The 16,907-nt window shown below is 48.2% G+C and overlaps 1 protein-coding gene across 6 annotated transcripts in view; it reads left to right on the top strand.

Annotated features, from left to right (window-relative positions):
• The window catches only part of SORCS1 (sortilin related VPS10 domain containing receptor 1), a 474,859-nt gene that overhangs the window by 154,384 nt on the left and 303,568 nt on the right, over positions 1 to 16,907 (top strand). For all 6 annotated transcript variants that reach the window (XM_036264900.1, XM_036264895.1, XM_036264899.1 and 3 more), the window contains exon 2: positions 14,841 to 14,908. In XM_036264900.1, the coding sequence (XP_036120793.1) occupies positions 14,841 to 14,908 (68 nt within the window). The remainder of the gene's footprint in view (positions 1 to 14,840; positions 14,909 to 16,907) is intronic.

Consider the following 16,907-nt stretch of genomic DNA (forward strand, 5'->3'; position numbering starts at 1 on the left):
TAGTGGGAACTGAATCCGGGACTCTGGTCCACAGGCTGATGCTCCAACTGCTGAGCCAAACCGGCCAGGGCGACCCTCCGTGTTTTACACCTGCTGGTGTGCAAGGAGAGATGTGGCCGTCTGGCCTGGAGTCCCCGGAGGTCCCAGCGGGGAGACGTCACAGCACCCTCAGCTCAGGATGGTGGAAGAGTTAACTCGGCCCATCCTCCAGGCCCCAGCTCCAGATCAAAAGCCAGGAAGGTCCAGGCTCCAATATGTGTGACCTGCACCCCAGCCCATCCCACCTCCTACGTGAGAATAACACAAACCTTCTCACCAGGATTATGACGTGAACTAAGGGACGTACTGTGTGCAGAGCATCTGGCTTGTGGGAAGAGCTTGCAAAGGTCCCATTTCCATGCAGCAAGGGCCTGGCCTTTCTCCTCCCCTCAGCAGTTAAGTTTCTAAAGCATTCAGTTCTAACCTGTCAGCTCAATGAATCTCTCCCCAGCGATACTGTGTAATGAGTGGCAGGCATCTGTTTTCTCTTTTTGCATCCTCGACAGCACTTAGAAGAACAAATATGCACTGTGGTCAGTTGGATAGGTGATAGATAGATAGATAGATAGATAGATAGATAGATAGATAGACAGACAGATAGATAAAGACAGACAGAGCAAGCAGATGGGCAGACAGAGCCCCTAGCATCAGGCTAATAGAAAGCAACAAATATAATCTTTGAAATTCTTTGAAGCTCGTATCTTTCTCTCTCCATAAAGGCTGTGAAGCCTGGTGTAAGTACCTGAGCTCTGGGCTCAGTTTATTTGGGTTCAAAGGGCAGCTTTTCTGCTTAAGCACTAGCTGATCTTGGGCAAATTCCTAAAACTGTCTAATCTGCCATCTGAAAAATGGTGGAGAAACAAAAAAGAAAGGAAGGAAGGAAGGACAGAAGAAAATAAGTATCAGCTTTATAGGACAGCTAAGAATGTATATAGATTTTGTTATGCAAAATGCTTAGCCAGAGTGATAAAACTTCAAAAGTGCTCAATTAAGTAAAGTGGTGAAAATCCAGTTAGAAAAGGGAATTCTAAGTTTATCAATCCTATTTAATAGGAAAAGGGGGGAAAAATCAAACAATTGAAGACGGTCATACAAGGAATTAAACTCAGTTTTGTACCAGATCTGGGAGTCTCGACATCCATAGTTAGTATCCCCCCCCACCCCCCCCACCCCCCGTACAGCCTCTATTTGGGTTTGTGCTCCTTGTACAGTGGAAGTGATTTTGAGGGTCTCATAAGAAACAGGTGAAAGACCCGGAATTCAGACTTTGATTCCAGATCTGCACCCTGACGTACTGGGTGTTTTTTCCAGGGCTGTCCATCTCTTGGTAGGAGAAACTCACTGAGTGGGCAGTGGGTCTCTGCATGTCCTGGCCAACCTTCAGGTGTCCCATGGATCTGTGCAGGACAGCCAGCGCTTTTGAATGAAAGGACAGAAAAATCAATAAACCTTTTGATTGGAGCATAGACATGATTTACATCTATTCAGCCCTCCCCAAAGAGGTACCCGGCCTGGACTTTTCTGTAGCATCTAATCTTTTAATCAGCCTAAACTTTCAAGAGCAAATTGGAAGTGTTTGGCAGATGCTTCCCAACACTGGGACTTGAGGACATGACAGTGTTCTTGTGTGGAAATCACTCAGGACATTGCGATCCCACTATATCCTCGAGGCTTTTCACAATAATTGCCCGTGGAACCGGCACCTGTTATCAATGCCGCACAAAGCCCATTGCCCGTACAGCCAGACTGAGTCCGGCCATCAGCAGACACTGAAGGTGTTCATGTCGGCAGCAGAACATTATGTCCAAGTTCACAGGGAGTTGTGAGGGTAAAGGACACGTGGAGATGCCATTGATTCGAATATTAGTGCAGGCCCTTATGCTTGACCTTGTCGGTCAAACTATGAAATTCAAATTTTATTTTAAGATTAATAGGAGGCCACAGAAATGTTTAAAGAGTGGGGAAAATGACACGAATGCTATTTAGAAAATGATGATGGGGTAGCAGTGTGGAGGGTGATTGGGGGAGGAGACTGACAGATGTCAGAGGCTATGTGTTCCTCTGGGTGAGAGCTGGTGGGGCCGGAGGGGGGGAGGGGAGGATGGTATCTCAGAAGAACAGTACACGTGCCTTTATGGTGCTAGTCACTTATTGTGATCTGTTTTCCCATTCTAATAAATATTTACTTTCCCACGTCATTTTATTCATATGTTTGTATGATTTCTCTTAAAGAGAAGCCCCCAAATTTTATGACTCTCAACCCCCCAAAACTTGGATCTTTGCATCGTCCTACTGGTTGCGGCCCTTGGTCTACACCCCTGTTCCAAATCCCCCATCAGAGCTGGCCCCATCCGGTCCTCCCTCCTGCACACAGGAGCTCCTGCCTCATGCACTAAAGCAGCATATTGTATGTGGAGATGATTCTTTTCCCTTCAGAGTCTTCTTATTCAAGCAGTGATCCTTCTGAAAGTATAACCTAACACTGTGTGTCAAAGGAGATGCTTGCAGTTTGATATCTTTCTAATACTTTCCAATTCTCTCTTAAGTTTCTTTGAAAAGAGTGCCAAACAGCTAAATTTTTTATAGCCGCCCACTAGCTTAGATGCCATTGTAAAAGATTAGAACTAGAATCAGGGAGAAGCATTTTGGTTCTGGGATTACAGGACAAGGGATCTATACGAATCACTGAACTGTTATAGGATTTTTTTTTTCTCCACCAGAGACCTTTGTTATTTATTAATATGTTTTACTTGGGATTTCAGGATGTTAATTACATTTCACTTTCAAGCCAGCTTTTTTTAAGCTTTTGAATTTTTTAAGCCTCCATCAAATCTTAGCACTCAGACAAAGGAAACAAAAGATGTGCTAATAGAGAAGTCAGTTGTTATTGTTTATTTCCTTTACTTTTTAAAGGGAGTACAATGTTTCTCTTCTTCCCTGGTCTACTTGAAGACTTTAACAGAGTAAAGGAAAACCTTTGAACTTAGCATGTGACTATCTCTGGTATTTTATTCTTGTTGATTTGAATATTTGTATGGTAAATGAGAAGGCAAAATGAAAAATAAAATTGTATATACATGCTAACATTCTTTTCATTTTTTTTTTTTATCCTCACCTGAGGACATTTTTTTTTTTTCCATTTTTTGTTCAGATAGAGTGGGAGGGAGAGAGAGGGAGAGAGAGAGAGAGAAACATCAACGCAAAAGGGACACATCGAGTGGCTGCCACCCACACGACCAACCAGGGCCGGGGACAAACTGCAACCGAGGTACGTGCCCTTAGCGGGAACCAAACCCGGGTCTCTCTGGACCACTGGCCGACATTCTAACAGCTGAACCAAACCGGCTAGGGCATTCTTTCCATTTTTTATTCCTGTATTATTGAGGTTCATGTCCCGACACTTGGATCACCGGATTGTGCATCTTTCTTCATTAGCTTCCTCTAAACATGGGTTATTGATCTTAAAAAGTAATTTTTTAAGAAATGGAATTAACCTCTTCAGATCCATGGATAACAGGATAAAAACCAAGATGGAGAAGTAGAAAAGGGAAAGACTTGGTTCATTTCTTTGTGTTTCAGCTTTTTATAAGGAAGCATCTGAACAGAAGGGCCCCTCGTCCTTAGAAGGCAGTTTGCTGCTTAATGGTGTGTTGTCCACTTGGCGTGCGGGGCCTCACACAGGAAGAGTCTTAACATCGAGATCATTTTCGTAATGCAGACGGGCAGTGATCTGGGAGCCTGGTGAGCTCCTTCCTTGGACCAGGGCATCAAGAAAGTTGAACGGGAATGTCTCCTTCCTCACACCACCCCTCTCTCCTACCAAACTCAGGTTGTACCCCTTTTACTTAAGCATATAGGAGGTTTCTTCTCTTTATTTCCTGGATGTCTAGAGAGAGGATAATGCAAGAAGTATGTTCTTACTGTTTTACCGCTCTGAATTAGCAATTTTCTGCATCATCTGCGTTTCTATAACTTTGTACCAGGTGACCGTATCTGAATAGGGACTCATTTGAAGGAGGATGGTTTGGGTGTTATTTCCATTCCCTTCTAAGCACTATGAAGCAGGAGTAAGGGAAACCTGGGATGTGGTGTGTTTCTTCAGCTGTGAAACCATGGACTTGCACAGATATTCTCCGTGGTTCCTTTGAGCTGGAGCTCACAAGAGAACCCTCTGGGCCTCCTGCGTCTCTGCCTACTCCTGAGCTCAGTTGCTTTCATGTCTTGAAGCTTCGGCTATGAATCTCCAGGTCTGTTTAATTTTCTGTGTTACTCCTCCTACACAGACAAGTCTTGTTTTGAATATGTATTTTCCTCGTATTTTATTCAATCATTTTTTCTCTTGGCTGTCTATTAGAATTACATTGGTGCTGTATCTGGCTCTTTTCTGGGGGAGGGTCATTTAATTTAGAGTCTCCCTACTTCCCCTGGTGTGTGGCAGAGGAGGGAAAGGGAGTATAATTTAGTGCAGAGTAATTTACGTAGAAGAAGACAACTATGAAATGGTCAGCAGTATCCAGTAGATACGGATATGTTTGGGAATTATCCTCTTTTTTATTGTTCAAAAAGGGGAAGGGGGCGAGGAAGAAGAAGGGTGTACAGGAATGAAGTGTCCTTAGTCTGTTTGTTTGGCATTGTGACTTGAATGCAGATTTTTGGGTTGATAGTGCCCCTCACCTTGGGAACAGGGAGCGAGTTCTACTTTCAATCTTTGCATCAAAAAGCAACTCAGATAGTGGATTCGATGAACTTGGATTTGTTTGCTAAATATAATGACCCGGCTCTTGGATTAGACTGTAATACCCTTTTATTACAAGCATTTTTTTTTTTTGCTTGTTACAAACAGGAAAGAACTTGACTTGCAGCAGACAGAGGGGAAGAGACATGAGTTGCCTTGAGTGGGGGGCTGCCGTTTTTCTCACGGGGGAGCTCCTGGGACAGTGTTCCAGAGCCCCGTGCTCGCCACGGCTTTGCTCTTAGCAGCAAATGACCCCCACAGGGAAACACATTCAGAAGGAGGACATGCCAAACTTGACTGAAAAAGGCTCCCCTTTGCCCAAGGGCTCTTTCATAGGCCACGGTTTGCTCTGTGCAGGCCTGGAGTTGGTTAGGTTATCTGTATGCCTGTTTCTGTCTGCATCCTTGCTGTTGGCTGTCTTTCTAGTTCTGCAGGGGAGGTGCCTTGGCTGCTGAACTCACACCAGTTCAGTGTCCTGCAGATCATTTTACATAAATAAACATTACATTAAATAATGCATGGGCTCCTACAAAAGGGGAAGGTCTTTTGGAGATTAAAGACTTTCCAGAAACAAAAATCTAACTGCTGCCTGGCTGGTGTGACTCAGTGGATTGAGCATCATTCCACAAACTGAGAGGTCCCGGTGCGATTCCCAGTCAGGGCACACACCTGGTTGCAGGCTGCAGGAGGCTGCAATCGATGTTTCTCTCTCTCTAAAATATATTTTTAAAAAATCTAACTGCTTTCTGGCTGGCTCCACATGCCCAATGCCCAATTCACCCCATTTCTCTACTGGTTTTCAATTTCAGATGGTGTTTGCATTTTCTGGGTTTCCTCTGTCTGATGCCTTCTAGTGCATATGTGGGGTTGTGAGTGTACCATCATTTCAGCCTTTCATCTCCCCTCTGGGGGTTCTTTTTTTTTATCCTCACCCGAGGACATTTTCCATTTTTTTGTTCAGATAGAGTGGGAGGGAGAGAGAGGAAGAGAGAGATAGAGAGAAACATCGACGTGAAAGGGACACATTGAGTGGCTGCCACCTGCATGACCAACCAGGGCCGGGGACAAACTGCAACCGAGGTACATGCCCTTAGCGGGAACCGAACCCGCTCTGGACCACAGGCCGACGCTCTAACCGCTGAGCCAAACTGGCCTGGGCCCCTCTGGGGTCTCTTAATCCAGTTTAGTAATTATTGATTTCTCCTCCCTTTGATGATTCAAATGGAACGCTATTACACATTCACTTAAATCTTCGGAAAATTATGATACTCGAAACCACTCCGTGGAAACCTGCCCTTAGATGTGTGTACATTGGCTGTAGGAATCCTTGATCTGGGGACAGCCAGGTTCTGTAGTGTTTAAGTGGAAGTTTCAACTCCTAAAAAATAATTTCACTGCCCTGGCTGGTTTGGCCCAGAGGTAGAGTGTCAGCCGGAGGACCAATGAGTCGTGGATAGATTCCAGACAAGGGCACGTACGTCGGTTGTGGTTCGTCCCTGGCCCTGGTAGGGTCATGTGGGAGGCAGCCAGTCAATGTGTCCCTCTCACATCGATGTTTCTCTCTCTCTCTCCATCCCACTCTGTCTGAAGATAAATAGAACAATATCCCCGGGTGGGGATTAAAAAAAAATTTTTTTTTCACCAAGGTTCAACATTTTAAAAAAGAAATGAGAAATGATACATGCACGTGCCATTGGCGTGAGGTCAGTAAAGAGTTAAACATCAGGTTTGTCTGTTACAAGGAAACAGCATTCCCGGAGTCTCTGGAAGAAGGCAGAGTGAGGGAGCAAGGGTCGGGGCCTGTGCCCTTGAACGGGAGGTAACAGGTCCTCAGTACTTCTGACAGGAACAGAAGGGGAGGAGCCTTCCCAGGTGCTGCCTTGCTCCGGTGGGGTCACACTCAGGCTTTATCCATGGGGACAGTTAAGGACTGTGATGAAGGGTCTGTATATAATGTAAGTTCAACGTATCCACCTCTTACAAGCTGAATCATTTAAACTAGTCTCTGTGGGACTCAATTTTCTCATTAGGAAAAAAGAAAAAGTTCTTGAAATAACTTTAATGAGGAAATTCATGTGGCACCCAGAGTAGGCACCCACTAAGAGCTGGATGTTATAACAACAGCAACTATTTACATTTGCTTAGCACTTTAACATTTACACAGAGTTATGGTGTTTCTTTTCCACTAATCTAGAAGGCTGGAAGAAAGGTTATCTCTTTTCTTTTTTCTTTTTAAATAAATCTGTTCAGTATTTGACTTACTCAAGGTCCCACCATGGCAGACCCTCCTCATTGTTTCTCAACAGCCAATCCCCAGTATTTTTTTTTTTTCTTTCTTTCTTTCTTTCTTTCTGGTACGTGCCCCTAGCGGGAACCGAACCCGGGACTCTCTGGCCCGCAGGCTGAGGCTCCAGCCGCTGAGCCCAACCGGCCAGGGTTTTCCTCTGTTTGCGGGCAGAGCCCACCTCCTACCATCTGCCCGGGAAGATCCAGCGCCTCCTCTTCCCCGCCTTCACTGTGGCCACACTGTGGGCACAGGGCCGGTCCCTAGTCACTGAGACTACAGAGTCGGCCGGGAGGGCTTTTGGAAAAGAGTCGCCTTTCTCATTTCAGAGCAAAACGGAACAAAGCCAGGCGCACACTGGTTTCCTCCGCCGGGTGGAGCGGCGCCTGTGTGCAGAGATGTGTGCCCGCCTCGCAGCACGAGGGCTGCCGCGGGCGCTGTCGGAGGGAATAGCACGTGGCGTGGACCCTGATGCCATCGGTGGGCTAAGCTGGTCCTGGAGCTGCAGGAACTCTGGGCCTCCTGTTGTAGAGGATCATGCATCTCAATGTGTGAGTCTCTTTTCGTTTCCCATTCCTGCTGCGAAAGGTATTCCGGCAGATGTGTTGTCTCAACCACGACTCAAAACTGGTCCCACGGACCCGATGCCTCTCTGCAGCGCACACTGCCGTCCGTGCCGATCGGCAGGCCTCCGCGGGAGGCCAGGCCTGTCTGTCCGCTGCTCCGTGTGCTCCATCCTCGTGCGGGTGGTGCTCAGCCTGAAGACATGCTCCCTGCGGCCGCTCCGTGGGCCTGCACCTCGCTGAGCTCTCCCCTGCTGCCTGCCGCTCTCTCCTCTGCATCCGCACACTCAGTCCCCTGGATGTCCTCGGTGCCTCCTGGATAAGAACCTGTTCCCGGTACCTGTTCTTCCTTGCGCTCCCGAAGGTAGAAGCGCTTCTCCTGGCTGCGTACCTTCCGCACTGTGGACCATCTGCGTACCTGCGCCTCTGCACTTGACCGTGAGCGTCCAGGGACCGGTGCCGAGTCTCTTCCCCCTTTGTGTCCTCACGGCACAGATTTTTTATTCCTGCCTCTTTAGAAGGTTTAATGAATGTTTATTGAATTAGTGTAGAATGTGAGAGCTGAAAAACCTTTCTTCTGAACAACGTCTCATTGTCTGGGAATCATGTGTGACGCCCTAGGATTCGGGAGCTCGGGGATGTCCTCGAGGTGGCACTCAGGGTTTCCTGGGCGGAGCTTCCATTAGATGGGATTGTGAAAGGACACGTGTCTCTCAAGGGAATGAGGGCTCTGTGGGAGTGGGGGAGCAGAATGAATGCTTACTGAGCCGCGGACACAATCCGGGGCTCTCAGGTTGTCAGGGCACCGCTGTGGCCGGTTTGTTTCTTTTCCTTAAAACTGGAGTGTAAGGAAAGCGATCGAAAACCAAACAAATTTCTGGCTGTTGACCACCCCTATAGATATGGATATGGATATGGATATGGATACACACACACACATATTTTCTTTATTGGTTTTAGAGAGAGAGGAAGGGGGAGAGAGAGACACATCAATGACAGAGAACATCGATTGGCCGCCTCCTGCATGCCCCCCACTGGGGATGGGGCCCACAACCTGGGCAGGTGCCCTGACTGGGAATTGAACCGGAGACCTCCTGGTGCATGGGTTGATGCTCAACCACTGAGCCACACCGGCTGGGCCCACCCCTTATATTTTATCCAGTTGCCCTGAAAGGTTATCCCAGATCTCTTCAGGTCCCTTATAATGCTCTGTGCGTGTTCACTGCCATCCGCATCTGTAAAACCCCCACCGAATGCACAGGTGAGCTGCTGCAGGAGGCAGAGAGGCAGCCATTCGAGACGAGGACGAGGACACCGGGCACAGCTGGCCGCGGTGGGTGAAGGGTGGGGGTGGCCAGCTTCTGCCCCTGGCCTGGCCTGCTGGCCTTTGCAGACAGACGGAATTCTGAAGGACAGCGTGGCTGAGCCGTGGGGTCCTCGTGGAGTACAGTGTCCGAAACCCCTGCCCAAGCCAGGCCTGAATCACTCACGTCTGAGAGCTATAGAAAAGAAAATGTCTTGTTTTATAGAGGAAGACCTCCCCCCATTGTTTAGGATTATTTAGGGTGTGGAACTGTAGACCATCAGGAACGAAAGACTTTGGAATCTCGTCCCCAAAGCCGCGTTGCCAGGAAGCCCAAGGTCACGCTCCCTTCCCCTGTGACGAGGTTCCATTGCCACCACTGGACGCAGGGAGGGAACAGAAAGGACTGTCAACAGCAATAACTGAAAAATGAGGAGACATGTCCTACTTTCCCAAGGTTTCCCGTCAGGGGAGGTGAGATCCAGGGAAGGGCAGTGGCCAGGCCAAGTGTCCTGGAGGGACTCCGATGTCCCTCAACGCCCGTTAGTTTCTGAGAGCTGCCCCACACCCAGGGCATAAGAAGAGTCAGCTCACGAGGCCAACTGCTCCTTGAAGAAGGATTCTCGTTAACCCTGCTTCCAACCGTACTGCTCCTCCTAAGCCAAACACTTAGGAGACACCGTTCCTGGGGGATACGTGCCTTCCTTCTCGGAGGTGAAGGAAATGGGAAATACCTTTCCTCCCGCCTCAGCCGTCCACGAGCCCTGCTCTGGGTGCATCCTCTACGTTACCGGAGGCCACACAAGGCATTATGCTTTGCCCTGTCTGGGTGCCCAGTGGGTGGAGTGTCGGCCTGAACACCAGAGGGTTGCAGGTTCGATTCCTGGCCTCAGTCAGGGCGTGTGCGGGAGACAATTATTCGACGTGTCTTTCACATCAACGTGTCTCTCTCTCTCAAAAATTAATGGATAAAATATCCTCAAGTGAGAATTAACAACAACAACAACAAAGACACTATGTTTATCCTTGAGAAAATAAATGGAGAATCCCTATGCTGTTACTTTTGAAGTGTGGGATACATTTTGGTTGTCTACAGTCTAATAATGAATGCAGATGTTTACAGAAGCATATTGTGTAGAATCGGGTTACCAGGAAGACGTTTTAGGGGTTCCTTAAATGTGTGGGTTTTGTTTCTAAATTATAGATTTGTGTTAATTAAAAAGAAAGCCTGCTGTCGCATTCAGAGATGTCCCCTAAGTACTGGTCTGATGGAGACAGCGGGGTATGACCTTAGTCTGCCCCCTGGATTCACTCCGGTGCGTCCCTGGAAGTAAGGCTCGCTCTGCCGTCGACACAGAGCACGTTTCTTACTGGCTCTTGTTGTACACTGGACGCTCTTGTATTAGTCTTCTACATACTGGCGTCTATCTTGACGAATGCTTCTGTTTTGTCACCGAGCACAGAAAGAAGTTTGGGTTACAAGAGGGGAGGATTGGATTGACATCACCCCTCCCCCCAAGGTGCTCTGTGATGGTTTCTTTTTGTAAACTTCATTAAGGAATAATCAACACGTGTGACTGTGTATATTTAAAGTATACAAAGTGATACTTTGATATACATATGCATTCTGGAATGACTGCCATGATCAAAGTAATTAACATCCATCACCTCACGTAGTTAGCGCCATGTGTGGGGTTTTATTGTTTTATTTGGAGGGTGTGAACTTGTTTTTGTAGTGATTGGTTTTTAGAGAGAGAGAGGGAGAGAAAGAGAGAGGGAAATGTGGATTTGTCATTCTACTATTCATGCATCCGTTGGTTGCTCCTTGTATGTGCCCTGACCGGGGGAGGGGGACCCACAATCTTGGCGTATCAGATGATGCTCCAACCACCTGAACTACCCAGCCAGGGCTGTAAGGGGTTTTTTTTATTATTATTTTGAAAATGCTTAAAATACACTCTCAGTGCCTTTCAAGTATACAGTATTGTATTATTAACTGTAGTCACTATGCTGTATATTACATCCTCAGAACTTATTCATTTTTCTTTTTTAATCCTCACCTGAGGATATTTTTCTATTTGTCTTCAGATAGAGTGGGAGGGAGAGAGAGAGAAAGGGGAAAGAGAGAGTGAAACATCAACATGAGAGGGGCACATCGACTGGTTGCCTCCTGCACGACCCTGACCAGGGCAGGGGATGAACCACAACCAAGTTATGTGCCTTTGGCTGGAATCGAACCCATGACTCATTGGTCCGTGGGCTGACGCTGTACCGCTGAGCCAAACCAGCCAGGGCACAGAACTTACTCTTTTTGTAACTGAAAGTTTACACCCTTTGGTCTCCACCTCCCCATTTATCATTCCTCTAGCCCCTAGCAACCACCATTCTGTTTCTTTTCTACAAAATCATTTTTTGTTGTTGTTTGTTTGAAGATTCCACATATCAGGGGCACCACACAGTATTCGTCTTTATCTGGCTTATTTCACTTAGTAAAATGCCCCCTCCAGCTTCACCTCTGTTGTTGCAAATGGCAGGATTTTCTTCTTTTTGTGGCTGAATAATATTCCATAGTGTAGCAGGGTAACGCTGCGTTTCTTTCTGTGATGGTGTATGAGCGCCTCTGCACAGAGGTGGGGGGGGCTGCATCGGGTGGTAGTTCAGCAGGAGCTCTGGCAGACACTGGGGGAGGGCAGAGCAGTTGGGGAGCGAAGGTGAAAAGAAGTGGATCGGGCCGGGGGGAGGCCTGGGACCGCTCCCTGGAAGCCCCTCGCCCTCTCTGGCAGAGCCTGGCAGTGTCTGGCTCCCTCCCACACCTTGAGGACCGGATCCTCGGATAGCAGCTGGCTGGGGACGCATGCTCCTCAGAAGCAGGGACGAGTGGACTTTCCCCCCGAGGCTTTGTAAGCGGTGGGTGTGGCAGGAAGGAGCCACCGCAGAAGAACAGCACAGATGGCCCGTGGTGACCGCAGCGTCTAGCCTGCTTGGGAGTTACCTGGATACGTGACGGTAGAACGTCCTACACAGAACTGGGCACTGAAGGCTGCCGTGATGCAGGTGGGAGCTGTCAGGAGTAGATATCTGGATTATAGCTATTGAAAGAAAGTATCCTAAGATTTAGAGAAGAACCCAAGACAGTCGAATACTATACGGTCTCCACTGATGGCTTTGGATCAGGGAGGTGCTGGTACTAGAGAGTGAAAACAAGGAACAGAGAAATGAGATGCTGATGTGAATGTTGTGTGAATGTGTGTTCACACACCTTCAGCCTTGCTCTTACTGATCGGGTTTGTGACTAATTACTGTGCACTTGGACTCACAGAGTTAACGCTGTACCTGAAAATTGTTTGCTGAATGAATAAAAATAAATTACCATTATATACTATTTAAGTAAATATAACATTTTGCTTGATTAAGAAGTTCCATTGATTTTTTTTTTTTTTTAAGATACACAAAATATGGTAGACTAGATGTTTGGACCAGAATAGGTAGCAATTGCTTCTTCCTTTTTTCTCATCCAATGGCGGTGGTTTTGGCTGTGGCCACTGTAACAGGTGCTAAGTCTGCTAAATAGTATGACTGATAAACCAAAACACAAAAACAAACACCAGCAAACAGATCTAATATTACGACGCATCACCACCCCGGAGTAATGTACTAAATCATGCCCATGGACAGTCAAGGGGGAAAGAGGGGAAGACAGATTTCAAATAATCGATTGAAAACATAAGTAAAAGTTAGCAGCTCTCCCTTCTGTCTTGCTGTGATCATTCTGAAAACAGATTAGATCGACTCAGGCCGATACGCTTTGAATGCAGCATTGATGAACTGCCCAAGGGTATCGCTGGCATTTTCGATTTACTAGCCCAGTAAGGAGAGCGCTTGTACCTCACTGCCCGCCTGCCTCACCCATGACTGTGCCTGTGCGTGGGGCGCCCACACCATTGCATGCTGGGTTAAAAGGTTCCTTCTCTGGGGTTCCTCTGAATTCCTGCATCACATGGATCGGAGACCCAGCCTGTGACCAGCTTGAACTGCGTTATTTGGTTTGCTGCCGTATTGTAACAAGAGAGCAACTACCTAGAGATGCTTTGTGCCCTCACTCCTCCCACTTTCTCCGAGGGGGATGTACAGGCCTTTTGGAGGTGCAGCAGCAACATCCCTCTGTGTCTTCAAACAAACAGCCACCCCGCTGCCGCTGATCAGCATTCCCGGGATGGCGGTGATTGAAATTTAGCACTTAGAGCAACTTAATTGGCACACGGATCTGTTAAGCATATGCCCTAACCATAGGCATGCCATCTGATGTGCCCACAGGGTGCCCAGTGCTTCACACATGCTCTCATTTTGCTAAAGAAGCAAGTTTCGAGCAGATCCTTGAAGGCAGCCTGTGCGGTGGGTTAGGAGAGGGGTGGTCTTGGAACACAGGTCCTCGGGGCTTCTGCATCCCCTTGAACTCGGGGCAAACCTAAGGAGTTCCAGTTTGCTTGCTGAGGAGGAAGTCTTCAGAGTCTGGTGTTTGCATTCAGTAAGTCAGGCCCGGTGCTCGCAGAGTGCCACTTGGAAGGATTCGACTCTCCTTGGCAACTCGCTGCTGGAAAATCAAGGTTAGGATGTTCCGTGCTCACGGTGGCTAGAACGGATCCCTTGGCCTTCAGACAAAATCCTGGAAATCGATGTCAACATTTTTCTTCTGAGTTGGAAACGGCAGTTCTGGGCCAGGTGTTCTAGGCTGTGTTTTTCAGGAGAGGAATCTGAACGTCAACAGCAAATGGAGCCTCCCCCGTAGGCTCTTTTCATTATGTAAGAAGAACAAGGGGCGAGGACATTGGGGCTTAGAAACACACTGCTCTGTTCAGTCCTCCCAAGTGCCCTGGTGCTTCCTGTCCTTCGTGTCACCATGTGGACCCTGGTCACTGCTGCGGGTGCCAAAGCCGGCCGCCTCTGAGGCGGGGCATGAGCTTCAGTGGGGCTGAGCAGAGGTATACCAGCTCTCTGTCAACTTAGTGTTATTTGATGAGTGCGTCCTGTCCTAACGACCCTGGATCCCAGGCCTCGTCTGTGTTTGTATTTCACTCTGGCATTAGGCAAAATCCCAGGATCCTAATAAATGCTGACGTGTTTGTTGAATTCTGAAAGAATAAATGGAATCGCCTGGGTTCCTCTGAGTGAGCATTAGGTTAGAACCACCGGAAGCTCGGCTGTGTTCATGAAGCTTACATTTCAGCGCCCCATATCATACCCGTCCCTTTCCAGGACCTGCTCCTCTTATGGAGGGCTCCCCAAATTCCATAAGCCTCAGGACCCCATAAAACATAGAGCTGAGCCTGTTAAAATGTTGTTGCTTAGCCCTTGTGGCTTCTTCCATCCAATGTCTTTTCCCCAAATCGGGAGATCAGAAGCCGAGAGAGCCCAGCCTGTAGGAGAAAGGGAAGGAGCGGATCTCTGAGAACCCCGCTAAATCAGGGCGGCTTGCCATTCTTACCTGATTTAACCCTCACAGCAACGCTCTCTGGGAGGCAGCATGCTGAGGTTCCCAGGAGCTAAGTAACCTGACAGGTATGGTACAGCTTCTAGGGCTGGGGATGCTACCTCCCTGACCGTGCCCTCTCCAACCGTCTGCCCAGTGGCTCCTGACAGCTTTGCAAGTCCTCCCTGAAAGTGTTAAGCCCACGGGGTAAGAAATGCCAGGAAGGCCAGGTAACTGGAGTGAGAGGGAGAAGCTGGGAAGGGACCAGTCTTGAGCCGTCCAGTGGAGGGCCTGGCAAACCCTTCCGGTCAGTGTAAGTGAATGGGTAACAATTCATTCAATTATGTTAAGCACCCACTAAAGGAAAGCTAAGCCCTCCCTCGGGCCATTTCACTTCTATGAGATTGTAATTATTGGAGACTAACCCTGATGTCTTCTTTTGCCTTCAGGTGATTCTCATTTTGACCAAGCTCTACGACTATAACCTGGGGAGCATCACCGAGAGCTCGCTGTGGAGGTGAGTAGGTGAACTGGGCTAATGGTTACTGTGTTGCGTAAACATGCCCACGACGGCCGTCCCACACCACTTTATTCCAGGCGAGGTTTCTGGTCATTCGTCCCTTCTTCCCTCTGCTCTGTTCCCTGTGGCCATGGCTGGGTTCATCTGCCGGCAGGCCAGATCCTTACTTCTTTACAGACTCTTTCTTTTGATCACGATCAGATCTTTTTGCTAAACTATTCTTTGGTTGTCGTTACGTGTTTGGTATCAGTTCTCATTGATGTGTGAGCTTACTGGAGCAGAAGCAGAAGAACGGGGTGTCTTGGCAGAGGGTGTCAACAGAACTTCGAGGTCTGCAGAACCCAGGCATGCTCCCACACCACACACACACACACACACACACACACACACACACACACCCGCTTACCTTCTGTGACCCTGCAGCTCCTTATCAGCACACAGGTGTGCACATACTTCTGTGCACAACTTCATTGCTGGGATCCACACTACACTGCCTCACACATATAGGGTGTGCAATGCTTTTCAAATAAATGATACAAATCCTCCAAGAACTGACTATCGCTTTGGATACCAGCACAAAAGAAATTCCTTAGAAATCCACAGAGCTATTGTCTCCATTCCATCTTTTTTTTTTTTTTTTGGAGATTAGAAATTTGTTGTTTCTGTTTGTAAAAATCTGCTTTATTTACCTCACTCCCACACAAGACTTCTCCACCAGCCTGTGTCATGTGCCCACACCTGGACCTATCTCTGAAGCCCAGGAGAGCACTGCCTCTGATTGGTCAGGCCTGGGTCACATGATAATCTCTGGGCGAGGATGGAGACTGCCCGGGAGGTAAGATGCAGTGGTCACTGGCTCAGTGTCAAGTCCAGAGTCTGTTCTTGCTGCTGGAGGGGTAAGCCCCTAGGGGCGACTCAAACCCTGGGCCAAGATGGTTCTTGGCTTCATGCAGGAAAGAACTGAAGATTCGAGCCAGGTGAGAGGTTAAAACAGAAGCAAGTGTACTGAGCAGAGAGGAGAAGCCGGAGAAGCCACTCCACAGACAGAGTGGCCACTCTGCTCACAGGAGAAGGAAGAGAGACCCTACCCATCTCCAGAGGGTGAGCTCGTATCTGTTTGCAGTTTCTGGAAAATGACTGGTGTGAGGAATCGAGAGTGGGAGAAAACGCTGGGATTGGCTTTACTTGTACCAAGTATATTTTATGGCCTGTTTCCCACTGGGTCTGGGTAAGCTATGAGTTGTGGGTGAGGTGCTATTGCTCGAACTTTGCAGGGAGTTTCTTTGCTCCGGAGGCTCCTCGCAGTCGGCCTCATCTCCGGTCAGCTGAGGTCCTGCCCGGGAACACGGGGCAGGCCCCTGGCTTAACTCTGACTTCCGTTAATTTATATAGTCTCATGCCCCTCTCCCATATTATTCTGATTCATCGGTTCCCTTATCATAACAATGGCTAACTGTGCTGAGTGTCACTTCGGATCATACACACACACACACACACATGCACGCGCGCACACACACATGCACACACGCACATGCATGCACAGGCGCACGCACACAGGCATGCACAGGCACACTCACACATACGTGCACCGACTAAGTGGGAGTGGTTATAGCTAATTCCAGAAAAGGGGGACGTGGTCTTGGAGCAGATAAAAACTAGTGGGTGTCCTCTGCTTAAGCTCAGTGGGCATTCTCTCAGCTGTCAGTTCATGTGACGGGGAGACTGGCTACCTGTTCTCTGTCTCAGTGCAAGGGTCTGGGGGAAAGACTCCAGTCACCCCATGTGTGTCCTGTTCCCCCTGATAAGTCCACAGCGACTGGGAAGGGAAGGTTGATTTACAGAGCAGCCTTTAACTTCAGGGCCTGCACCTGCTGGGGGTGCAGTTGTCATACAAGAGGAGGATCATGGACTGGGGAGACACCCCAAAGGAATCTCCCATACGCTGCAAGGGGATCATTCATTACATTTTATTTTTACTTGACATCTGTTTTCCATG

The sequence above is a fragment of the Molossus molossus genome, unplaced genomic scaffold (assembly GCF_014108415.1).
Source record: "Molossus molossus isolate mMolMol1 unplaced genomic scaffold, mMolMol1.p scaffold_m16_p_17, whole genome shotgun sequence".
Taxonomy (NCBI): domain Eukaryota; kingdom Metazoa; phylum Chordata; class Mammalia; order Chiroptera; family Molossidae; genus Molossus; species Molossus molossus.